We start from the raw sequence: 27424 nt of genomic DNA on the forward strand, positions 1-27424 counted from the left end.
CATATACGATTTTCACCAGTCTCTCAATCTATCTTCCACATGGGGAATTTGAAGCTGCGCAATAACAAATCTAAAAGGTGGTGGTCCTAGGACTCCAGTCTTGGGTCCAAAAAGAGGGGACCGTGATCAGATACCGAATGGATAAGAGCCTTTTGACAAACCTCAGGTACCAGATTCATTCACCCGGGGCAAATGAGGAAGCGGTCAATCCGACTACGGCTACCTCCTTCAGACCACGTGAAACTAGCACCTGATAGGGGAAGGTCAATTAAATCGTGCGTAGCAATAAAATCCGCAAAGGTGATCATGTTCTGATTTGCTCTCCGGCAACCTAATCTTTCTCAAACATTCCAAATTTCATTAAAATCATCCCCAATACACCAGGGATGAGGCCAAATATCCCTAACTCGATTAAGTTCCTCCCATAACAAACGCTTATCCGCCCATAGAGTAGGACCATAAACTCTAGAGAATAGCTACAAAGACGAGTCCTCCACCCTATGGAGAACAATGGATACCGAAAACCTTCCCTTCCATTCCTTGGTCATAACCCAGCTAGATTCATCCCATGCAATCAAAATGCCCCCCGAAGCACCGATAGCTTCGACAAATGAGAAACCCCATTTGAATCTAACCCCAAGACTTCTAATAACATTCCTATCAATAACCTCCAATTTTGTTTCTTGTCTGCAAATAAGATTTGGTTTAGTCTTCTTAACCATCTCCTTTACTTGAGCCCTCTTTGCCAAAGATCCCAAACCCTTTTAGGTAAAAATTCCCACTTTGTGGTACAAGTACTGGGTCTTTTGTCACAAAAAAACTCAGTAGGATACTTAGATCCATTGATGTTCATTGTTCATCTATATTCCAGTTGGAGAACTCAGTTACTAAGTTATCTACTTTGAACTCAGCATTTCTAATGTGATATTTTACCCCAGAAGAGGAAGAAGGCTCAAGACTCTTACCTTTAGCTATTTCTTCCTTTTTTTTATAAAGTTAAGGAAGAACCTTTGTAGATCTCCAGTAGATATGCCAGCTAGTGGATCTGGTATATGAGCAATGGGATCATCAGAATCATCTGATTTGTGTGGGCCTGGTAAGTTTCCTTCTCCGGCCATGCACGCAGATCGAGAAGAATCATGTTTACCCTTTGATGTATTAAGCGGATTGTCGCTTAAAATACCTTAGACTGTGGAGTGGTCCTTTCCAGGAGTGCATACAAAGTAACCTTTACAATGGGCCAATTTGGTTTTTCGCAAACCAGACTTTGTGGTAAGCCTTAATGATGTTGATCTTTCTACGGCACTTACCTTACGGATCCAAACCCAAGGGCTAAACATGCTCTCGGTGATGCAGATATTAACATTTATTTCCGTAATAGTTAGTTTCTGGTATTTTTCATTTTTATGTTATTAGTTTCTAGGATTTTATTTTCCACGTTATTTAGAATTAGGGAAGTTAATTATTTTTCATGGAATTTTATTTCCATTACATTGCCTATATATAGGCCTCATTGTATTATGAATGATAACTTTGATGATTATTGAATACAATTGAGATTTCTCCCCTTTACAGGTTTCTTCTCCTTCCTCCACTCCTCCTCTTCTCTCCTAATTTGTTCTTCTATTCTTTCACTATTCTTCTTCTATTCTCTTCTCCTCTAATCTCTTCTTCTATTCTTTCCCTATTCTTCTTCTATTCTCTTCTTCCCCTACTCTTCGTCTACTCTTTTTCTCCCGTTTCTTCTTTTTTCTCTTCCCCATCCTACATCAAATTTGGTATCAGAGCAAAGATCCAAGTCGTCTAAGAATCCTAGTCTCCTACATCAAAGTCGTCTAAGAATCCAAGTCGCAGAAGATCAATTTTGAAATTGCCTTCATGGTACGCCTTGTTATTTTGCAATTCTTCAAAGATGAGGGAAATTAACCTAAACCCTTTTCATCTCAGCACTCTTAGAAACCCTCATCTTCTTTAAGCTAATAGTCTTAACCACATCTTCTTGTTTTACGCCAAGGCCTCCACTTGACCACATCTTCTTGTTTTACCCCAATAATCAATTATTGATTATTGATTCTTAAAAGCCTATTTCTGGGCTGCTGCTGTCCCCAACCCAACCCAAAACCCCTTGAAAGCCAATTATCACAAACCCCACCATCTTACTCTAACCCTAACCCTAACCGACAGATTCTTCCTACAACCCTAGCCCTTAACCCAAAACCACATTCAACACTTCACCTTCTTTGTGCCCATCACCCTGCAAACCACAACGATCAAAGATTTTTCTTCACCCGCGTGTACCTAGCCACGGTGGTGCTGCAACTGCTAGCCCTACATAGTTCCCATCCCCACGGGGATATTATTTCCATAAGAGAAAAGAAACTCAAACAGAGTTTCAATTTTTGGTGTTAATCGGAAAAGGCAAGTTTCTTTTTTTCTGTACGTGTTTGGCAAGAAGAAAGGAAGGCAAAAAGGTCTTTTGACCTGTTGACTTGCAGATAACCAAAATAAGATAGGTTTTTTCTTTGAACTACTTTCCTGTTGACGTATTCAACCTAACAAGTTCACAGTAACTTGTAAAGGAAGTTACCTAAAATATTGTTTCTGTTACCTAGCTGGTAACTTGGTATTTTAAATAGAATGGTTACCTTTTGTAAATTTTTGCTTCAAGTCACCGTGGGCCTGAAGTAAACTCTTTTTATAAAAAGGGAAGCTGGACAATAAGTCACGCGTCCACTACTAAAGTGAAGAGAAGAGGCATAGAGGAAGGAGAAGAAACCTGTAAAGGGGAGAAATCTCAATTCTATTCAATAATCATCAAAGTTATCATTCCTAATACAATGAGGCCTATATATAGGCAATGTGATGGAAATAAAATTCCATGGAAGATAATTAACTTTCCTAATTCTAAATAACGTAGAAAATATAATCCTAGAAACTAATAACATGGAAATAAAAATACTAGAAACGAAATAATACGGAAATAAATCCTAATATCTGCATCATGCAGATTCTAAAAACTTGGCAGTCCACTTCCGGACAATATACAGATTGGTTAGTAAGAGATTTGCAAGGAGAGATAAATAAAGAAAGCAGGTTGAAGCAGATGACAAGTTACAAAGAAAGGGAAAAGTTTATACAAGTAATTCGAAGTCATCATGCCTCATCGGAATTGGAAACAATACTTAAATCCTACGTGAATGACCAAAGGGATGCCTTTCTTGTCATCCAAACCTCCCCATAGAAATCTGCATCGTATTTGCTCAATACGATTAACAATACTAATAGGGCATTTAAAAAGGGAGAGATAATAAATAGGGATATTAGATAGCACTGCGTTCACACGTTCACAAGAGTAAGACTTCCCCCCCTTTGATACTAGATTTCTCTTCCATGTATCTAGTCTTCTCTCAATTCTCTCCACTATAGGGTCCCAGAAAAGCCACCCCAGAGGAAGACCTAAATAGGAGGGTGATAGAGGCCATCCGTACCTGTCCAAGAATGGGAAGCTCCTCTTAGTGGTATGATAAAGATTAACTTTGATGGCTCTAGTATGGGAAATTCTGCGTCTGCAGGTATTGGTGGAGTGTGCCATGACTTTTTTGGTTTAGTCCTTTGGGCTTTTTTCTGGTCCTATTGGGAATTGTGATGCGAATGAGGCGGAGGTTAGGGCAGCATATATGGGGATCAAAAGGTTGGACAAGGACATTCTTGATGAAGTGATAGTGGAGGGTGATTCAAAAAATGTGGTTAGATGACTTAGTGGGGCGACATGTCCTCCATGGAGATTCGCTCCTTATTTTGATGAGATTTGTTGTGAAAGAAGAAGAATGAGAGAAGAGAATGAGTTGAAGGTCTTTCCCCTTCACTCAAGTATTTGTATAAAGATGGAAAAGAGGAAAAGACTACTATGCCCTTATGGCATAATATACATATAACACACACACATAGATATCCAACACTCCCCCTCAAGTTGGAATGTATGCATTACACATTCCTAGCTTGTTACAAATATCAAGAAATTTAGCTTTGCTCAATGGTTTGGTGAAGGTGTCCGCAAGTTGGTCGGCCGATCGAGTGAAAGTAGTGCGTAAGACGCCTTGCTGAATCCTTTGTCTAATGAAGTGGCAGTCCACCTCAATATGTTTGGTGCGCTCATGAAACACAGGATTGTTTGCAATATAGATAGCTGCCTTGTTGTCACAATACAACTCTGCAGGAGAAGATGGAGGAAACTCAATCTCAGATAGAAGAGAACGTAGCCAAATGAGCTCATTGCAAGTGTGAGACACATCCTTGTATTCTGCTTCAGCACTTGACTTAGAGACAACATTTTGTTTCTTGCTATGCCATGACACAAGGTTTCCCCTAACAAATGTGCAATATCCAGTAGGGGATCGTCTGTCAGCTGGAGAGCCAGCCCAATCAGCATCACAAAAGGCCTCTAACTTCATGTGACTATGTTTCTTGAAAAGTAGCCCTTCCCCTAGAGCACTTTTCAAGTAACGAAGAATATTCACCACAACTGCCCAGTGAGAAGTATGAGGGGCACTCATGAATTGGCTGATTACGCCTACAACATATGAAATCTCAGGACGAGTGACATTGAGATATAAGAGTTTTCCAACAAGTCTCCTATATCTTCCAGGATCCTCTAATAAGTCTCCTTCTTCTGGAAGAAGCTTTATATTTGGTTCCTTGGGAGTACTAGCAGGTTTGATCCCCAAGGATCTAGTCTCACCCAGAAGGTCCAACACATATTTACGTTGAGAGAGGGAAACATTTGTACCTGAGTAAGATACCTTAATCCCTAAGAAGTACCGAAGGCGACCAAGATCCTTTGTAGAGATCTGTTTCTGAAGGGAACTCTTCAATTGTTGAATGCCACAAGAGCCACTCCCTGTAATGATAAATTGATATTGTCATCTACATATACTATGAGAATGACATATCCAGCATCAGATTTGAGGCTAAACACAGAGTGATCAACCTCACATTGCTTCATACCATACCCACTGAGAGAATCACTGAACTTGCCAAACCAAGCACGCGGGGATTGTTTGAGACCATATAGGGACTTGTGAAGGCGGTACACAGACGTGGCCAACTCCTGCTGAGCAACATACCCAAAAGGTTGCTCCATATACACCTCCTCAACCAAAGTACCATAGAGGAAGGCATTTTTGACATCAAGTTGGTGAAGAGGCCACCCATAGTTGACTGCCAATGAGAGAAGAACACGAATGGAGGGAATTTTGGCAACAAGGGAAAAAGTCTCAGTGTAATCAATCCCATAAGTCTGAGTGTATCCTTTAGCAACCAACCTCGCCTTGAGGCACTCAACTGTGCCATCGGGAAAGTATTTGATGGCATAGATCCATCGGCCTCCAACGGGTTGAACTCCAGGAGTAGGGTGAACAAGATCCTAAGTATGATTCGCCTGAAGGACGTGCATCTCATCATCCATAGCAGCCCGCCAGCCAGGGTGTGCCAGGGCTTCCTGTAAGGACCTAGGCAAGGAAAAGTAGGGGAAAGACGGTCATAAGAGACATAAGAAGATCTAGGGTGAGCAGTAGTGCGTGAGCAAGTACGAGATGCAATGGGATAATCTAGAGGAGGACCAGAAGGGTGCAATACCTGTGCGGGAGGGATCGTGATCTTAGGGTGGGAGGAGATTGGCGCAGGTGGAGCTGGGGACGGCTGAGGACGTGATCTGCGCTGATAGATCCTAACGGGGTCGGGAACTGTCGGAGGAGGAGGAGGAGGAGGAGGCGAAGGAGGAGCCTATATGGGGGCAGGAAGAGAGGGAACCCTATCTGGGAGCACCGGTAGAGGAAAATACGGGACAACCTCGAAGAAGGTAACATCTGCAGAAACAAAGCACCTATGAAGACTAGGACTGTAACATCTGTAGCCTTTCTGGGTTCGTGAATAACCCAGAAAGACACATCGTTCAGCTCGGGTGTCTAGTTTGTCCACACCTGGGCCCAGCTTGTGGACAAAACACACACAGCCAAACACTCGAGGGGTAAGAGGAAAGGGTTCACCATGAGGCTGAAGGACCGAAAACGGGGATTGGTCGTCTAACACTGACGAGGGAAGACGGTTAGCCAGGAAGCATGATGTAAGAATGGCATCACTCCAATATATCTTAGGAACATGCATCTGAACAAGAAGAGTATGGGTCATGTCAAGAAGGTAGCGTAACTTCCTCTCAACAACACCATTTTGCTGAGAGCTGTATGCACAGGAGGATTGATAGATGATGCCATGAGTGGCTAAGAAATCCTGAAAGCCACTGGAAGAGGAAAAATACTCTCTAGCATTATCGGTTTGTAAACACTTAAGGGGACAATCATATTGAGTAGTAATCTCATCATAAAAGGTGCGAAAAGCAGTAAACACTTCAGAACGATTTTTAAGTAAGTAAACCTATGTCATTCGACTAAAATCATCCACAAAGACAATAAAGTATGTATATCCAAAAAATAACTTGGTACTCGAGGGACCCCATACATCTGAATGAACTAACTCAAAAGGTCTCAACACTCTACTATCAAGCCTAGGAGGGAACGACACACGATGGTGTTTCCCGAGTTGACAAGACTCGCACTGAAATGGCTGAAGGCTAGAGGAGACAATAGAGGTCTGCCTGAGGTGCTGAAATGATGGATGACCAAAACGACAATGCCACTAATAGGCATCAACATAACTGCTCAAAATGGTGGGAGAGGGATGGCACTGGAGGTGATAGAGGCCTCCCAGTTGACGACCCGTTCCAATCTGTCTTCCCAGTCGAGAGATCCTGAAAAACACAATATGACGGGTAAAATGGGCAGAGCAATGCATAGATTTAGTAAGTTGACTGACAGATAACAAATTAAAAGGTGAGTTAGGAACACACAAGATAGATGATAGAGTAAGCCCCTGATCAGGTGAAAGAGAACCACTACCAGAGATGGGGGCTTGGGTGCCATCAGCAAGAGTGACAGAACGAGAATGAGAAGGAAAAGAATGAAATGATGTAAGGGACTGAGAGTTACCCGTCACATGGTTGGATGCCCCAGAATCAATGATCCAGGAGCTGGAGCTAGTGAGAAGAGAAGCAGGTGCACTACCTGACTGGGCAACCCCGGCGGATGGAGGGTGACTGTTAAGGCGGAGACGCTGGAGCTCCTCATAATCGGCTCTGGTGAACTCAAACGGCTCGTCTGGAGCCGTCAGTAGGAGATGCAGCAGAGAGGTGGGCAGTACGGGAATGGCGGAGCTCAGGATGGAGCACGAAGCAAGTATCAACCCGGTGACCATCCCTCTGACAGTGAGTGCAATATGGTCAACCACGACCACAGCCACCAGCCATCATACGACCACAGCCACCAGCCATCACACGACCATGTCCACGGCCAAAGGAGCCATTACCACGACCACGACCACAACCAAAGGAGCCAGTACCAAGACCAAAGAACTCGGGCCTCGGCTGGAAGAAGACCCACTATCATAAGAGGCAAGGGCGGAACCCTCAGAAGGAAGCATAGTGGAGGAGCCACCCCGGGCTCACTGCTGAGCACGAGAGTAAATCTCCGCGAGAGAGGGTATGGCACCTCAGCCAATCAACTGCTGGCGGAATGGTAAGAAGTCCAGGCCTAAGGACTCAAGGTAGTGTATAGCCCGAAGCTGATCCTGCTGACGGGCAAGGATCGTCAGATCTGAAGTGAGGGGCATGAACACATCGAGCTGCTGGCAGAGAGAGATAAACCTGCTATAATGGTCGGAGATGGATAAATCACGACGCTCAAGACGAATCCACTCAGAGTAGGTCGCACAAATGCGAGTGAGGTTATCAACCCCAGAGAACATGAAAGCAGCATGCTCCCAAATGTCCTTGGCAGTTGCCAAGTCCATCATTGGCCGAGAAATATGGGAAGCCATGCTCTGCCATAGCAACGTGCGAACCATCGCATCATCCTGACGCCACCGGTCATAGGATGGATCCGAGGAGGGTGGAGGACCCTGCTCAATGAGAGAGACTACCGCGAGCGAGAAGATAGGTCTCAACCGCTCTCCTCCAGCTAAGATAATTGGAGCTGTCGAGGCGCTCCGAAGTCATCTGGGGAAAGGACTGCTCGACAGAGGGAGAATACATTGTGGGATTGTAGCTCAAAGGAGAAGGAGCCACGGAAGGAGCAGTCACACTGTCAGTAGGGGAAGTGGCGACTAGAAGCTCCGAAGTAGGCGAGGTATCCATCGACAGAGAGGGGGCTCACAAAGACCCGAAACAAGGTATATGATATAGAGAAGGACAATGAGAAGTCACAAAGTGAACTCCATCGGACTATCACTGCTCCGATGATGGAGGAGGAGAAGAGGTAGCGAGAGATAAGCCACCAAGGGAACGCATAGAGAAAATATGTAATCGGAGTCGCGGATAATATGAAGAAAGAGAGAGTAGATGTTTAGGTCATTTGGGGGGGGGGGTGGGGGATAGCAGAGGGCGGGAGGGGGGTAGGTAACAGAGAGGGAGATGGAAGGGAAGATGGGTTAGGGTAGGGTAGAGGGGAGAAAGATGGGTTAGTGTAGGGAAGAGAAGAGGAAGAATGGGGAGAGGCTTCACCTTTGGTCCCTAGGGCTCACTAACCCTAGGGCTCTAATACCATGTTGTGAAAGAAGAAGAATGAAGAAGAATGAGAGAAGAGAATGAGTTGAAGGTCTTTCCCCTTCACTCAAGTATTTATATAAAGATGGAAAAGAGGAAAAGACTACTATGCCCTTATGGCATAATATACATATAACACACACACATAGATATCCAACAAGATTCATGACATCACTCTTGGCTCATTCTTTGTCTTCACTCACGTTAGAAGATCAGCTAATAGTGAAGCGGATAGGTTGGCAAGGGATGGTGTAAGGAAACTGGATGTTAAGTGGTTTGATTTCCTCCTGCCGTGACCTGATTAGATATACTATTAATTGTATTTTCTCTTTTTCTTTGTATCTTTTGGTGGACCACCTCAGTCTTCCTATCTATTTGAATGAAATTTGCAACCATCCAAAAAAAAGGATGCTGTTCTTAAAAAAAACTTTTCATCAATATCCAACAGTCAAAATCACATTGGATTGAAAATGATCTTCATAGGGCATTTCTCAAGGGTTTAATATTGTAAAATTCAAATATCGAGAATAATTTTTCTTCAGAATGACATATAATGAATATCAAATGATGGAAACATCTTGTCAATCAAAGTGATATTTTATAGAAGACAGATTTTACTGATACAATGGAGGAAAATTTAAATACAGCCTGAAAAAACTTCTTGCTAATGAAAACTTGTGTAGATTATGGTCCACTTAGCTATTGCGTAATTGTAAATTTATTCATACTTAATGAAAAAATCATTTCTCTTCATAACCCCATGTCTTTTCAGTTAGAAATATCTTCTTTGGTGTCTTCAGTATTTTCTGGTCCACACGTGTTCATAATGATGGTTTTGTATTGCTTGCTACCTTTGATTTATCTCCTTTAGTTTGTTTCTCTCAATCTCTCTACCAATCTTGAACCCTACACCTCATGGTCATGGCATGTGGGAACTTATTCCCTCAAACCACCAGAGCCTTTTGGAGATTGGTACTTATCTCCTTTAGTTTCTTCTGTATTTTCTTGTCCATGCTTATTTGTAATGATGGTTTTGTATTTCTTGCTACCTTTATGTTGGTTTACACCATTTCTCATTTGTTAATATTTGATATGTTTTGTGTATGTGTTTTCAGGTTTTGTGCTGGGAAAGTGAAGAAAGCAAACTTGAGAGATTGAAGTCACGACTCTCCCAGTTATACTTCGAGAATCTCCTAAAAGTTAGAAGCCCTCTCATTTGATTCTGACTTTAATGATTAATTAACCACTTTACCAAATATAGATGAGACTACAACCTGCCATTGCTAAAGACAACTTGTTAAAGAATACAAGCAAGGATAAGCTGTTTGACACACGTATATATGAAAGTACAAGCATGGATAACTTGTCCGACACACATGTGAAAGAAAATGCAGGCTAAATGCAAATAAATAATGCATGCATCTAGCTATTGCCTTGAAAATGTACTAGCCAAGTCTAAAAGAGGTGTCTGGCCTTGTTGCTCATCCATATCAGTGTTATAAATTTTCATCTGGGTATCATAGATTTTTTTGCTGCTGGGTTCCTTGTAAGAAATAGCTTGTGCCTCACTTTATGATTTACACGTCCAGCTTAAGGCACCCGTGGAAGGTTTAAAGGAATGGTTGGATGCTGTCTACACTGCAGGCATACCTTGTGCTCTTGCTTCATCTCTTGATCGAACAAATCTTCTTGGAGCTTTGCATCAGATGGGGCTCAAGAAATATTTTCAGGTGCGATTTCTTTAAACGTTCTGCGTTCTGCGTTCCTTGCTTTAATATGTGCATATGAAAAGGATTTAGGTTCCTATCCATGTTGCATGGATTCTTCTAACTTGGTGAAGAATCCGTGTTGGACACGTCTCGGATTCCAATACTTCAGGATTCTCTAAGACTCTTCTAGATCTCTTATTTTTTTTTCCTGAATACTATGGTCACAACTTTACAATTACCGCATGTTTTGAGTCGTACCCGTCCTAATAGTAAATTACTTAAATGGAAATAAAATATTATATCTACGTATCCTTTTAAAAATTTCAATATATTACTTTTTTTTTAACCCGGAGTTGTACACTTAGGCCCCTGGGCGGACCCAAATTTTTTATTAATACTAAAAAGATTGATACGCTGGTTTTAAGTAACCCATCACAACGGGACCCAAAACTAAACTAAAACAGATTTACACAAGACATATTTCAATACATGATTAAGGAAAAACTATCGTCCTCAGATGAGGTAAGGCCAACATATTACTTTAAGCATGGTATTATATAATAACTAAAATTTGAAAAGTGATTAAAATATTTTGGCGAATCCATAAATAATCATTTTTGAGGTTTGCCGAATCCGACGCTTGATGCCCGTGTCAGATTCCGACACTCGTATCCGTATCAATGCAACATAGGTTCTTATGGTTGTGACCTTGCCTGTGTTGCAGGCAGTTGTGACGGAGGAAGATGGAATGGAATCAATAGCTCATAGATTTCTCTCTGCTGCGGTTAAGGTATGGAATGAAGCCGCATACCATCTATTTGCTGTATTCGAAATGTTTGCTTTCTTGGTCTAATGCTGCTTTGGTGTTCATTGAAGTTAATTATTTTATGCGTGATTTATGGCCTACAGTCTCATCTATTCCTTTTTTTGCTCCCACCCACATGGCATTTGCACTAACACAGCTCCTTAAATGCTTAAACCGAAAGAGAAACAAGAACAAACCAAGATTATGTTCTTAAAAGCTGAAGATTTCAAATTTCAGTAGTTGAGGAAAGTAGTAGATTTATCTGTCTTTATATATATATATATATAATCCAAACCATTCATTTGATTGGCCCTCACATAGATAGGGTGTCCACAAAAAATCAGCTCCATAGGATCATCCCAACCCTACGATTTGTGGAGGTAAAATGGACGTGAATAAACCTTAACAAATCTGTCCATTTTTTGCCTCCACGGTTCAAAGGGTTAGGATGATCCTATGGAGCTGATTTTTTGTGGACTCCCTATCTATGTGAGGGCCAATCAAATGAATTGTTTGGATCACCCAAACAATGTGGGCCTCCACTGTATTTTAAGCTAGTGTGTAGATAACTTTTCTACACCTGTGTAGAAACCGTTCTCTCTCTCTCTCTCTATATATATATATATATATATATATATATATATATATATATATATATATATACACACACACACACACTAGTAAAACACCCCGTGCAATGCTCGGGACGACAAAAAAATAAATGATTAATAAGAGGAATAAAAGCAAATTCGTAAGGGGAAAAAACTGAAAAGAACCATAGTCCTAGTTTTAATTCAGCCCATATTACATAACCATAGAAGTAGAAAGAAAAAGAAATAGTAGAAAAAGGACAAAGAGAATCTCCTTTATTAAACATTTCCAAAAAAAGAGTAATATGCACAAGCAATCTCCTCTGAATAGGGGAACAAAATAGATTAAAAAAAAAAAAGAACTCTTTCTTTGCCAAAATTTCTAATTAAATCACAGTCACAACTAACTCCAGGTCAAAGTAGCCTAGCCTCTAACAGGGGAAAGAGCTGAATAGAAAGTAATTAATTAACAGACCCAAAAACACATTGAGGCAAAAGCTCTTGAATTTCTTAAAATGAAAGGAAAAACTTGTGAACAGGATCCTCAATATTGCATGTTGGAGAGAGAGAGAGAGAGAGAGAGAGAGAGAGAGAGAGAGAGAGAGAGAGAGAGGTGTCCACAAAAATCAAAATTTAAAATTTGAGATGGGTAGAGAAGATATGCACACCAAATTAAAAATCTCTCCTTTGCTTTGCATCGGGAAAAGATGAGTGCATCACAGATCTTAAAGCCAGTCATATAAATGAAGTTTCCAAAAGAATAAAATTGTAGTTTGTGAAACCCCAGTCCCATCCTCAATCATTTTCTCAAACAGATAGTGCACAAAGAAACTAAACAGAAGGGAACAAAATCCTTGAATCGTCGCAACTAACAAATGCATGACCAATGATGACCATTTATGACAATACACATTATGTAGCACTGAATATGCAATTTCTAAACTGAACCCCCTGAAGAATAACGACAACAGCAAGGGAGGAAAAACCTATAAATTGCTACCTTATGTAGCAATGAATATGCACTTTCTAAACTGAAACCCTAACTAATAAGGGAGATAAAACGCAGAAATTACTACCTTTTAGAACTTACACCAAAGAATCCTTGGATTCCTGGGCAGGAGAAGAGGGCAGAGCAAATTGCTCCTGGGTGTAAATCACCCAGGTTCTGTACAAAAAAGGGCCATAAAAAATCAGCCGGAAAGGGAATCGCAGAAGGAAAACCCTGATTTTGTACAGAAAATGTCCGAAAAAATTGGCCGGAAAAGGAGTAGCCGGACGGCAACGTGTTAGTCCTAAAAGCACGAAGGAAATTATAAGATTTTCTAGAAAGAAGTTGAATAGAAATTTCCTAACCAAAATTCAAGCAAGGAAAATATCCGAACTTGAATCCAGCATAGTTGGTTTGCTAAGAATTCGATTTCGAAGGCGGGCACTTGAAGTAGGGTTTGGGGAATAAAAAACAACTGCAGAGAGAGATGCAAGGAATAAAAAATGTCATGTCTAGGTTTTCTCGAGATGGGGTGTGACATGTATATTTTATGTATTATATTATAAATAGGGAGAGAGACGTGTGGCAGAGTAGGAAGGTAGTCAAATCACAGACGTCAAGATAATGGATTTTTCAAACAAAGGAAAAAAATTTCACGACTTACCCTCATATACAGATATGGCTAGATATCTGGCGAGGGCACTAAATGGTAAAAATCAACTACGTTGACTTGTAAATTTGACAGAATTTACAAATAATTCAAAAAATTTCAATCTTTTCTCTTCTGCTATATATATATATATATATATATATATATACACACAGAGAGAGAGAGAGAGAGAGAGAGAGAGAGAGAGAGAGAGAGAGAGAGAGAGAGAGAGAGAGAGAGAGAGAGAGAGAGAGAGCGCACTTCACCTATATGCGCTCGAGCAGTTTGATTGACTCCCATTGGTTGTTATTAGTGGGCCTGTATAGAGGCGGAAACCATATCGCATTCTCGACTTCGGCGCTTTCTCTCTCCTTCGAAACATGTTCTCTGCGTTTTAGGGTTACAAAAAGATAACAAAATGCAGAGTGCCTCCTTCGAATCTCTCGTGATTTGCACTGGCTTGAACACTCGTCTCAGATTTTTGAAATTTTCTTTCTGAAATTTCCTTCACTCTCGTGATTTGGGTTTTAGGTTTTTGAAAGAGTACCTTCCGACTACAAAACGAAGCAGAAAAAAATAGAGGGAAGAAGACAGGGTTTTGAACTCTCTCGTCTTAGATTTTTGAAAGAGTACGGAAGGATTGTATTACTGTTTGTGAAAAACCAGATAAGAGATTACTTGAAAAAACAGTAGAAAAAGGTTTCTTCCCCATTCCTTCAATCGACACAGAGCCAAGACTAAGATCTTCGACGAGGTTTGTTCATTTTTCTTATTTGTGCTGTACTTCTCATTTTCCATTCCCAAATCTTATTATTATTTTTTTTGATTTCTGGTTTTGCTCACAATTGTATTTTTCTGATTGCTACTTTTCTGATTGAAAATTGAAAATTTTCTGATTGAATGTTGTGTCTATTTTGCTCAAAATTGTAGATCCTTAATGCTATTCAATTTCCTGATTGACTTTCATTTCAGAATTTGAAACTCTTGTTAGGTCTTTAGTGTACGAGACTGTGACAGTTTCAGCTCACAATCTGAATATTTCATAGATCTGAAATTTCGTATGGATTTCAGAGGATTTAATTTTCCCGGTGTTTAACAACAGGTTATCAGCTAGGGGGTTTCCTTATAATTTTGATTTAGGGTTTTGATTTCGTATAAGAAGTTCGAAATAGGACTTGAAATGGGTTGGAGGATTTAATGTCTAGAACTGAAGCTTACTGTCTCGTAACATTTTTTTTTTGTTAAATCTAGCTCACCTAAAGTTGTTACGAGCAATAAGCTTCAGTTAGGGGATTCACTAATGAAAGGGAATTCACTAATCACTAGTATCCACTGCAAAAGACATTTCACAATCACATGAGGGTTGTTACCTGTGAGAAAAGCCACATAATTTTACTTTTTCTGTCTTCATTCATTCATGAAGTTATTCCATTTAAATTAATGACGAAATCGAGTATGCGCTCGAGCGCACCCACATAATTTTTTAGGGTGTAGCTTTAGGGTTTATTTTTTGAGGGTTTTTCTTTAGGGTCTATTTTTTGAGGGTTTTTCTTTATGGTTTATTGACGGTTTTTGTTTAGTGAGATGGCTAAGTCTTGAACAATGGTTTGTTGGCATGGATCAATGAGTTGGAAAATGTGGAAGCCATTAATCTTGGCAGCGTGGGCCTAGGCAGCTTACTCAATATTGCCTCTATCCGTGTTGATTGGGGTTTGATTTGGGCTGCAATCAGATTTTGGGATTCCGATATGCATTTATTTCGTTTTGGAATGCAAGTGCTTTGTCCGATTCATGAAGATATTTGCATGATGCTCAACATTTCCCACGATGGTCCCATGTTCAAGCTTGCCTTTAAGGACGGCTATGATTAGGCGTTGAGCCATTTGATTGGCGTGTCAAGAAGTCTCTAACTCACTACCGTGATTCAAGTAGTATCTTCCTTCCTAAGCTAGTATAAACCTTTTCAGCAAATAGACTTCCAGATGAGGAGTATCGTCGTTGCGTTGAAAATACCTTAGCATTATGTGCTTATAAGGTTTTTCTCTTTCCGGGCCGATCATAGTTATCAGAAGTGATCCCATTATATTTTGTAGACTTGGTTGATCAAGTCCGTGAACGTGCAAATCTAGCTCGGTCTCCTGGATCTGAATTCTTGGGAAGTTCGGTCATTCTTTATGTAAATATCAAATGATTTTATGAAACAATGCTTGTATGATGTGCTTGATTATGGATAATTATTCTTGACTTTCTTTTTTTATTTAGATGTGGTTAGTGGATAGATTACGAATTTTGGCTCCACCACCTTGGAAGAGAGTGAGACCCTAGATGAGGAGTTTTAATACTAGGGAAGTGTTGGTTTCATTCGATGACCCTGTCAGTTGGGCTATATGGCTTCATGGTCGTAAAAGTACAGATATTGAATGGACTCTCTCATGGTCGCTGATTCGCTCTGCTGTCCTTTAGACTTTTGGTCACATGTGCATTCGCATAATGGGTTTCGAGAGGACTTCCTTTTACCTCCCTCAGCGGATCCTACGACAGTACTATGGAGCCTAACATCACATAGCGACGATGGGTGTTATGGTGGCAGACTCCTTTCGGCATCAAACCTTGAACACGAGGAGAGTGACTGCGATTGCTAAAGATTGGAATCGGCGAACCATCGTCGCCCTTGAGGAGGAAAACACCTCCGCCCTTGGAGAGGTCAGGGACTATTTTTGGGAATTGTTTGGGACTGGTGAGGCAAGTGATGCTTCTGAGAGCTGTGCGAGGGGTTGATTGATTATTGATTTCTATTTGTCTATTTGATGATGTATTTTGGTAGACGGGTATCTGGTCTATGTAATGGTTAATTAGAATTTTCTAGTAATATGCTTCTCAGTTTTGCTTCATGTAATTTCTTAGTATGTATTTATAATTTGATGATCGCACATGCATTCCTACAGCATACTCGCATTTTGCATTGTAGTACATACCTCACAGACTTAGTGCAATGCAAAATGCACTACGTCCAATGCAAAATACCCACGGGAATTCCCACGTAAGACGGTATGTTGGATAATCCAATAGATTCGACACTGCGCACGGGATACCCAACCCTGAGCCTACGCCTCTGCATACCCTTGCATGCATGTAAAGGACTTATAGTAGGGAAGCAACCCTACTTTATGACACTCATAGTAGAATATATCTATCATATTTGGCAAAATATTTTACTATTTCTTATTATGCTGATGGGCCATGTCCATGTTGTATGTTTAGGTATAAAAAATGAATCCATCTATTGAAGAAGTAGATGCAAATGGTTTAGTTGAGTTTGACGATGCGTTTAATCTCAATGATGATAATTTAGTATGGGATGGGAATTTAATTGGGGTTAATGATGGGGTGAATCTCAATGATGATGATCTAGTATGGGATCCTACTAATGGAAAAGTCATAGATGAGGGTTGTAGTCATACAGTTACTACGCCCAACGAGGCTGATGGTGAGAAAAGTGTTGCGAATAAGCCATTTTAGGATCAGGGTTTTGAAAGTTGGGAAGCTGCGTATGAGTTCTACAATGCTTATGCGTATGCTATTAGTTTTGGACTACGGATATCCAGTACTGCCACATCAAATTATAACAAAGAAGGTGATATCGAGAAAGCTTGTATGTGACAAAGAGGGAGCGAAAAAAGGCTAAGGAGAAGAGAGAGGATGTTAAGAAGTTGATGGAGTGTCGCTTTGCCAGAATGAATTGTAAAGCGAAGATGGTCATCAAGTTGAGAGATGATTAGTGGAAAGTTACAACTTTCGACAACAACCATTCTCATGAGCTTACCTCCCCACTTGAAAGGCGAATGCATCTTTCACACAATCATTTTTGTAAGAACGCAAGCTGTAAGAGTTTGATTGAACAACTCAATGGAACCAATTAGAAGCCTGCTCAGATCGCATAGTCAGTCAACTCTACATCTAATGCTCCCGTGCTCTCAACAAATCAAGTTCCCGTTGGCGAGCACGTAGGGAGAACAATATGGGTCGAGAAGCGGTGTCAGTAGCAAACCATCTCCAAAAGAAAAAGTTTGACGACCCGAACTTCTATTTCGAGTTGGAGGTAGATGCGGAGGGGCATTTGCATTTGATGTTCTGGGCTGATTCCGGGCGAGAGATGCATACCTTTTTTTGGGTGATGTGATCATATTTGATGTGACCTATTAAACGAATACGTTTGAAATGCCGTTTGCACCGTTCAGTGGAGTTAACCATCACAGGAATTGAACTCTATTTGGATGTGCACTTCTAGCCGACCAGACAGAGGAGACATTTACCTGGTTATTTGAGCAGTGGGTGACATGCATGTTTGGTAAAGCACCAGGTTCTATAATAACTGATATGGACGGGGCTATGCGAAATATAGTTAGAAAAGTTTTTTCATATATCTGGCATCGCTTTTGTTCGTGGCACATAAAGAAGCATTTCCTTGAGCATTTTGCAGACATGAAGATGCCGATAATGATTTCTACAAGGATTACAATCACTGGTTTTTCAGGAGGGAAATAGAGGATTCTAAGATGGAGTTGAAATTTTGGTTGACAAATATGGTATTGGTGAAAGTCTTTGGTTAACAAAAATGTGAGCACCGGAAGCATTGGTTGCCTGCCTATTGGAGAGACATTCACAACATGAATGATATCTAGTCAACGGAGTGAAAGCATAAATTCCTTCTTTGATGGTTATGTTAACCAGAACACTTTCTTACTTGAATTCTTCGGTCAATACGATAAGGCACTGGTTGAGCGCCGTAAAGCCGAATCCGAAGAAGATTTTAAGTCAAAAATGCGATTGCCAAAATGTTCACAACTAGCCGATTGGAAAAACAGGCTGGGAAATTCTATACGAAGAAGATGTTCAACATATTCCTGGATGAGATGTTGGGTAGTTTTGGCTTCTGGCATTTCAGGTTGGGAAAGAATAGCAGCGTGGTGGAATACAATATAGGAATTAGGACATATGACGAGAAGAAATGGTGCAGGGTTCTATATGACGGTTCTAATATTATAAGTGCGACATGTCAATGTGTTAAGTTTGAGAGGGAAGGAATATTATGCATACATATCCTTCACATTATGGATAAAAATCAGTTAACTTCTATCCCCAAACCTTATTTATTAAGGAGTTTGTCAATTGATGCAAGGTATCGAGTGGGTACAACATCTGCAAGCCAAGAAGATACTATTGGCGTGAATGGATTGAAGAGGCGGTGCCTAATGTCAACATGGCAACGACTGCTTGAAGAAGTTGGTAATGATGAGATTCTCTTCATGGAGATGAGTGATTTTTGTAAGGAACTTTTTGTGGAAGTTAAACGAGAGAAGGAGAAGGAGAATGTCTTATTGTGTGACTTGTTAACTGTTGGTATCCAAGTTTAGTCAAACATTGGTCCCAGTCAAATACCTGGGATTACCATTCGAGACCCTGAAGTTGTGAGGATGAAGGGCCGGCCGGAGCATCTTACACGTCATGTATCTGGCATAGAGGCCTCTCAAGCAAAAAAACAACAACGACAGTGCGAAAATTGTGGGGGATATGGACATTATTATCAAACAACATGTCAAAAGAGGGCTAAGGTTTTGAAACATTGTTATTGGTCTTCTCATTTTATTATGCTCCGTTTTTCGGTTTCGTTCTCTACCGAAACCCAAAATTTCAGACCGAAATTTCGAACTTCGGTCGAAATTTAAAACCATGGGTTCAAATTTCATTTTCGGAATGCATTTCAGTCCTCTTCGAAACCGGAACAGAAAATACTCGAAACCGTCGCTTATTTCTGCCCAAATTTGAAATTTTGTTTATATTGAAATTTCGAACATTCAAGGGATTTCACCCAAAAAAATCTGGATTTTGGTAATTATTTAATATTTTCCTGAAATTTCGGCCGAAATTACCTAAATTTTGGTAATTTTGGTCAAAATTTTATAGGAGATAAAATAGCCGTATATTTTATTTCGTCGATTTTTGGCTGAAAATTTGAATTTCGGCTGGAATTTTTGTTTCGGAGAGGACTGAAATGCATTCCGAAACTGAAATTTGAACCCATGGTTTTAAATTCGACTGATGTTCGAAATTTTGGTCCGAAATTTAGCGTTTCGGTCAAGAACGAAACCGAAATCGGAGCATAATAAAATGACAAGACCAATAACCACGTTTCCAAACCTTAGCCCTCTTTTGACATGTTGTTTCATAATGTCCATATTCCCCACAATTTCCGCACTGCCATTGTTGTTTTTTTGCTTGAGAGGCCTTTATGCTAGATACATGACGTGTAGAACGCTTCGGTCGACCCTTCGTCCTCACAACTTTGGGGTCTCGAATGGTAATTGCAGGTATTTGATTGGGACCAATGTTTGACTGAACTTGGGTACCAACGGTTAGCAAGTCACTCTACGATAATACATTCTCCTTCTCCTTCTTTTGTTCGACTTCTACAGAAAGTTCCTTAAAAAAATCACTCATCTTCTTGAAGAGAATCTCGTCATTACCAACTTTTTCAAGCAGTCGTTGCCATGTTGACATTAGGCACCACCTCTTCAATCCATTCACGCCAATAATATCTTCTTGGCTTGCAGATGTTGTACCCCCCACTCGATACCTTCCATTAATTGGCAATTTCAATAAATAAGGTTTGGGGATAGAAATTAACTGTTTTTTATCCATAATGTGAAGGATATGTTTGTATAATATTCCTTCCTTCTCAAACTTAACATATTAAGATTTCTCACTTACACCATTAGAACCGTCGTACAGAACCCTGCACCATTTCTTCTTCTCATTTGTCCTAATTCCTTCGTTGTATTCCACCACGTTGCCGTTCTTTCCCAACCTGTCATGTTAGAAGCCAAAACTACCCAACATCTCATCCTGAAATATGTTGAACATCTTCGTATAGAATTTCCCAGCCTATTTTTTCAATGGGCTAGTTGTGTTCATTTTGGCAATTGTATTTTTTGACTTAAAATCTTCATCGGATTCGGCTTTACGGCGCTCAACCAGTGCCTTATCATATTGACCCAAGAATTCAAACAAGGTAGGTGTTTTGGTTAGCATAACCATCGAAGAAGGAATTTATGCTTTTACTCCGTTGCCTAGATGTCATTCCTGTTGTGAATGTGTCTCTCCAATAGGCGGGGCACCCAATGCTTCCGGTGCTCCCACATTTTTGTTAAACAATGACTTTCACCAATACCATATTTATCAACCAATTTTTTACTCCATCTCAGAATCCTTTATTTTTTTCTTGAAAAACAATGATTGTAATCCTTGTAGAAATCACTGTCGGCATCTCTCATGTCTGCAACATGCTCAAGGAGATGCTTCTTTATGTGCCACGAACAAAACCGATGCCGGGTATGTAGAAAAACTTTTTTATCTGCATTTAGCATAGCCCCGTCCATATTAGTTATTATAGCACCTGGTGCTTTATCAAGCATGCATGTCAGCCATTGCTCAAATAACCAGGTGAATGTCTCCTCTGTCTCTTGGCTAGAAGTGCACATCCAAATATAGTCGACTGCCTATGATGGTTAACTCCAGTGAACGTTGCAAACGACATTTTAAACCTATTCGTTTTATAGGTTACATCAAATATGATTACATCACTAAAGGTAAGGTATGCATCTTTCGCCCTGGAATCAGCCCAGAGCATCCAACGCAAAGTGCCCTCCGCGTTTAACTCCAACACGAAATAGAAGTTCGGATTTTCAGACTTTTTCTTTTGGAGATGGTTAGCTGTTGACACCGCTTCTCGACCTATATTGTTCTCCCTACGTGCTCTCAAATCGGAACTTGATTTGTTGAGAGCACGGGAGCGTCAGATGTAGAGTTAATGGCCTTTGCGATCTGGGCAGGCTTCTAATTGGTTCCACTAAGCTGTTCAATCAAATTCTTACAGCTTGCGTTCTTACAAAATTGATTGTGTGAACGATGCATTCTCCTTTTGAGTGGGGAGGTAAGCTTATGAGAATTGTTATCGTCGAAAGCTGTAACTTTCCACTGATCATCTCTCAACTTGATGACCATCTTCGCTTTTACAATTCATTCTGACAACGCGACGCTCCCTCAACTCCTTAACATCCTCTCTCTTCTCCTTAGCCTTTTTCTCCTTCTTTGTCACATACAAGCTTTTTCGATATCACCTTCTTTGTTATATTTGATGTGGCAGTACTAGATATTCGTAGTCCAAAACCAGTAGCATACATGTAGACTCATATGCAGCTTCCCAACTTTCAAAAACCTGATCTTGAAACAGCTTATTTACAACACTTTTCTCGCCATTAGCCTCGTTGGGCGTAGTAACTGTATGACTACAACCCTCATCTATGTCTTTTCTATCAGTCGAATCCCATACTAGATCATCATCATTGAGATTCACCCTATCATTAACCCCAATTAAATTCCCATCCCATACTAAATTATCATCATTGAGATTAAACCCATCGTCAAACTCAACTAAACCATTTACATCTACTTCTTCAATAGATAGATTCATTTTTTATGCCTAAACATACAACATAGACATGACCCATCAGCATAATAAGAAATAGTAAAATATTTTGCTAAGTATGATAGATATTTTCTACTATGAGAGTCTTAAAGTAGGATTGCTTCCCTACTATATGTCCTTTACATGCATGCAAGGGTATGCAGGGGTAGACTCAGGGGTTTAAACCGTGCGTAGTGTCAAATCGATTGGATTATCCAACAGACCGTCTTACGTGGGAATTCCCGTGGGTATTTTGCATTGGACGTAGTGCATTTTGCATTGCACTATGTCTGTGAGGGACGTACTGCAATGCAAAATGTGAGTATTCTGTAGGAGTGAGTATGTGCGATCATCAAATTATAAAGACATATTAAGAAATTACATGAAGCAAAACTAAGAAGCATATTAATAGAACATTGTAATTAACCATTACATCGACCCAATACCCGTCTACCAAAGTACATCATCAAATAGACAAACAAAAATCAATAATCAATTAACCCCTCGCACCGCTCCCAGAAGCATAACTTGCCTCACCAGTCCTGAACCATTCCCAAAAATAGTCCCTGACCTCTCCAAGGGTGGAGGTGTTTTCCTCTTGAAGGGCGACAATGGTTTGTCGATTCCAATCTTTAGCAATCACAGTCACACTCCTTGTGTTCAAGGGTTGAGGCCAAAAGGAGTCTGCTACCGTAACATCCATCGTCGCTATGTGATGTTGGGCTCCATAGTACTGTCCTAGGATCTGCTGAGGAAGGTAAAAGAAAGTGCTCTTGAAACCCATTATGTGAATGCACTTGTGACCAAAAGTCTCATGGACTACAGAGCGAATCGGCGACCATGTGAGAGTCCATTCAATATCTGTACTTTTGCGACCATGAAGCCATATAGCCCAACTGACGGGGTCATCGAATGAAACCAACACCTCCCTAGTATTAAAACCCCTCATCTAGGGTCTCACTCTCTTCCATAGTGGTGGAGCGAAAAATTGTAATTTGTCCACCAACGAGTCTGTTTATACTACAGCCCTAACCCTAGCAAGGTAAATCGCCCATCCTCTCCCTCTCTCTCTATCTCTCTCGACAAAAAACTCGAGTCTCTCTGTCTCTCTATTCTTCCTCTCAGATCTGTTTTCTATTTATTTTTCTGTTTTTGCTTCAATCTTCAAGGATTGTGGGTTTGTCACCATTTTTAATGGTGTTTTTTTCCAGATGTTTGATGGAGTATAGCATATGGGGTTTCTCACATATTATTTTCTGGGCTTTGGAGAAGGTTTTAGGGTTTTGTAGAAGCTCAAATTTTTGGGCACTTTCTCGCTGCCATTAGAGAGGGTTTTGGGCATGTTGGAAAATGGGTTTGAAGAGGGTTTTTGTTGTCTGCCATTAGTGTCTCCTCCTGAAAATGGGTTTATTTTTCTTCTTCTTCTTCTTCCAATCTGAATGTTTTGTTTCTTCTCTTTACAAAATCTGATTTGGATTGAAAGGTTTGTTGATTTAGGGTTTAGGGCATGTTGATTTCATTTTTTTTGGCATTAGCCGGCATTTTGTAGCATCTTTTCAATTTCTGGACAGACCCAAAAGGAAAAACTCACCTCCTAAAACTGAGACTTTTGATGGACCAATAGAAAATAGAAAATTTCCAACAAATAAAATAACAAAAGAAACTCTTAATAAATCGAAGACTTCGAAGCATAGTGATCAACATGGGCCGTTGATCTGGATGATTTTGGATCGCTTGCTCTTTTGATGATCGGCCTTTCGGATGGAACTCCTCTGCCATAATCTTGAGATTGATTGACAGTCGGGATCTCATGATTGTTGATCCAAGGGTCCTATGCAGTCTTATCAAAGATCTTTCAATCTTGACTGTTAATCTTAGTGATCCGAAGGGATGCACTTGCATCATCCCCTATGTGGCAATTTTCGCCATATTAATCAATTAAGTGACTTGTTACAACTTAATTGCTCCCTTGGATCGCCAAAGATTTCAACCGAAATTTACAACCAAAACTTAAACCTTTCCATTTCCGTAGAGACTGAAACTGAGACCAAAATTTAAAAGGTTGATGAGATGTAAGCTTCAAAGGGGTAAAAGCATCTAGTGGCGTGAAAGTTGTACGCCTTTCATTTGAGGCATATGCTTCTGACAAAAGTCATGTATTTCATGCATTCATAGAAAAGCCATATTTTTTTACTGTCTGAACACGCAAATTTTAAAAATTCAACACTTTTTTTCCTTCCCCTAATCACTCGGTAATTTTTATGTTTGATTAAGTATGGTTAATTAAGACCAATTTGAAGAAGAACAAAGGGGTTTTAAGAGATTTGTAGGAGTATTAGGGTTTTGGAACTTTGTTTCCCTTCATTTTATTTTATTTTATTTTTTTGTGATTTCTCTTCAACCATTCAACGGAATCAAAATCCGTCGCCTCCTGTGGTTTTCTTTCATCAAAACAAGTGTTTGGTGGTGGATTATGCACTCTTCTTTCTAAAGAGAAAGAGTGCGCGCCGGGGTGGGGGGGAACCCCTGCAATTCGCCAGCATTCATGCAACCCTCAGATAGTTCAGCAAGGAGTTGGATCTACACAGTCCAAAAAGGAATTCTCCTTGCAGGAGACTGGTTCATGGTTCTTTTGTAGGTAAGAGAGCATCCATGAGAATGACATTGGCAACCTATATTTTTACACCAATTGTTTAGTCTATTGATGGTTGGATGAGGATATTTTGTTGGGAATAAACCATATATTTTTTTCTAGATCTTTTAGTATTTTAGTATTTTTTATTTATGTTTAAAAATTTATATAATTTGTGACGGCAATGCCCCCCCCCCCCCCTCGGGTGCGCGCGGGAAAACACTGATTACAGCTGCCATTCTTTTGGGCTTGTAGCTTTGTGACAAATATCAAGGAGAATTCTCATAGATAATTCAACTTTTTATGCTTGTTAATAATGAAGTACTTTGTGATGAGTAATCACTTACCTCTTCAAACGTATTTCAGTATCAATATCCTTAATTTCTGATTGCTTGTTTTAGTGTGTTACTAAATCTTAACTGAACATCTTTCAGTTGGACCGGAAACCATCTAAGTGTGTAGTGTTTGAGGATGATCCGAGGGGCATAACAGCCGCTCACAACTGTACGATGATGGCAGTTGCATTAATTGGCGCTTACCCTGCGTATGTATTTCCATTCTCTTCTTAGATTCAAAGCTATTTTTTTTCAGCATGAGGCTTCATTTTCTACCATGGTTGTTTATGCAAGGTATACTTTTTAGTGAGACTTGTCCAACCTATTTTGTTAGGGATTTGCTAGGGACCATCACAGAAGGCATTTCTAGGAACGGCTGTTGCATAAGAGAACAGCCACATGGGCTCAGATTTTGGTTTATTCATTTAATTCATCTGAGGTGGCTGCTCTCTCATGCAACAGCCGCTCCAAGCAAATCCCATTTTGTATAGAAGAATAATCCAATGTTATGGCTTACATGGCTTTTGGGCAGAAGTGACTTAATAATTGCCAGATGATTGGACAGTTCACACATGATTATTAGACCTTCTTGGGGTCAAGTTGTGGTCCCGACATGACAACTGTCTCAGCAAGATTATGCGGATTTTAGTAATCACTTACAAATTAGTCATTATTTTTTCAACTATCAGCTTTGTCGAGGAACAAGTCGGCTTTGTCAAGGAACAAGACCCTTTTTTCTTTTAATTAAGTAATGAACTCCAACTAACAGTTGACTTATACTTTCTAAGCTGTTTGATTTACTTGCTTACAAAATCCAAACCACAGATGCTGTAATACCTGTTGATTTCTTCCATCCAAGCCAATTCCTATCATTTTAATCTTTTTAGCAGAAGTAGATACTGTGACCACCCACAAACTATGCAATCCAGGACTGTTTTGCAACTATGTACTATCCCACCTATCTTCACAATGATTCTTGAAAATAATTTTTAAGTTCTTTCTATGCGCAAAAAATGATTACAATGCCTTTAAACATGCAGGTACGAGTTGGAGCAGGCTGATCTTGCTGTTGCTAGCTTTAGTGAGCTTTCGGTAATCAATCTCCGAAGATTATTTGCTCATAAAGGCTCCGGATTCATGGATTTGCAGAAGCAGATTATAGAGAAAGCCCCTCTTAAAAGGAAGCTTACCATTGACACCTTTTTCTGATTTGATTCACTTATTTCTGTCCTCTCCTGTTCATCTCGGAAATAGTGGGGTACTGTGCAAGTTCATATGAGCAGCGTAGTGTACAGGTGGCATCTCTTGATTGGTCTTGGTGCCTTTTTTCCTTCACTTTTTTCTCATGTAAAAATATAGGTTGGCAATGTAATTTTCATGGATGTTCTCTTACTCTTAGAAATAAAGATGAACCGGTATCCTTCAAGGAGAATTTCTTTTTCTTTATGGGAAATGATATATTTGCCCTCTTTTCTTCCCCCGGCCACCTCAACGAGAGGTGAAGCCGTGAAGGGGTGGCCTGGGAAGAATGGGGGCCGAATATATCACCCCCCATTATTTTTCTCAAGAAAATTGAACTTAATTAAGAGTTGGGTCTCGCCGTTGATTCCAGCCATTTGATGGACTGAAATTTCTAACAGCGCTTTTGAAACTAACTAATCGGGTGGTTAGGATCATTTGATTGGTGTAATTTCTAGCTACGGCTTATCTACAGTAAAACCAACCTCTTGACTAGTTCAACACTTCAACTCACCATCGATCCTGTGAGCAACCAAACAGGTGGTCTTTATATATGTGCCCCGTTTTCTTTTTCTCTACATTTTACATTGATGCGGTTTGTTAGACTAGTGTTGCCCATCTTATCTTCAGCAATTGAAATTAGTGGTATAACTTGGATTGGGCTCAACTGGAACTTGACAGGCTCAACCCGGCACAGGTTCGGTATGCATTTCTTCGGTTTGGGTTTAGGGTTGGGGAACGCCGGTTGGGAACAGCCAACCCAATTTATTTTCGGTTGAGTTAGGGTTTAGGCTTTGGGCAACCTGACCTGAGCTAAACCCAACCTCAATTCACTAGTTTATCGTGATTTTGAAAATCACATGGTTGTGTTTAATTTATTTATTTTGTATTATTTTTTTTCCATATGCCAACACCTGAATTGATCTATGTAGACGAACCCAACTAGTGTCAGGATTAGACTAGACTTAGTCAATTTGAGCCGGATAGATTCTCTCACCTTCTTCATGAAAATTTTCTAAAGGATTCATTAGCCAACTCCAACTAGTTTGGGACAAAGGCTGAGTTGAGTTGAGATGCTAACACCTGAACTACACATGACCTAATTTGGAAAATATGGGTTAGACGGGTAAGGTTTGGGTTTAGAGATTTATATGTGGGCTGGGCTATACTCGTGGCTCTCGGTCTGGGTCGAGTTATGGTTTAGGGAATATTAACTTGGGTTGGGCAAGGGTGGCCCTCAACCTCACCCCGCCTGCCTGATTTGCACCCCTAATTGGAATGGCAGGGTCGTCAGTAGGATCGT

At 40.3% G+C, this 27424-nt stretch overlaps 1 protein-coding gene across 2 annotated transcripts in view; it reads left to right on the forward strand.

Moving 5' to 3' along the window:
- Positions 1-26314, forward strand: part of LOC143878544 (Haloacid dehalogenase-like hydrolase (HAD) superfamily protein) — a 52146-nt gene extending 25832 nt beyond the window's left edge. For both annotated transcript variants that reach the window (XM_077380817.1, XM_077380816.1), the window contains 5 exons: positions 9766-9849; positions 10240-10380; positions 11084-11149; positions 24982-25091; positions 25923-26314. In XM_077380817.1, coding sequence (XP_077236932.1) covers positions 9766-9849; positions 10240-10380; positions 11084-11149; positions 24982-25091; positions 25923-26091 — 570 coding nt within the window. In that variant the 3' untranslated portion in view covers positions 26092-26314. The remainder of the gene's footprint in view (positions 1-9765; positions 9850-10239; positions 10381-11083; positions 11150-24981; positions 25092-25922) is intronic.
- Positions 26315-27424: the final 1110 nt, after the last annotated feature.

The sequence above is a fragment of the Tasmannia lanceolata genome, unplaced genomic scaffold (assembly GCF_043159265.1).
Source record: "Tasmannia lanceolata isolate RefF3 unplaced genomic scaffold, GAP_Taslan_0.1 ptg000006l, whole genome shotgun sequence".
Classification (NCBI taxonomy): domain Eukaryota; kingdom Viridiplantae; phylum Streptophyta; class Magnoliopsida; order Canellales; family Winteraceae; genus Tasmannia; species Tasmannia lanceolata.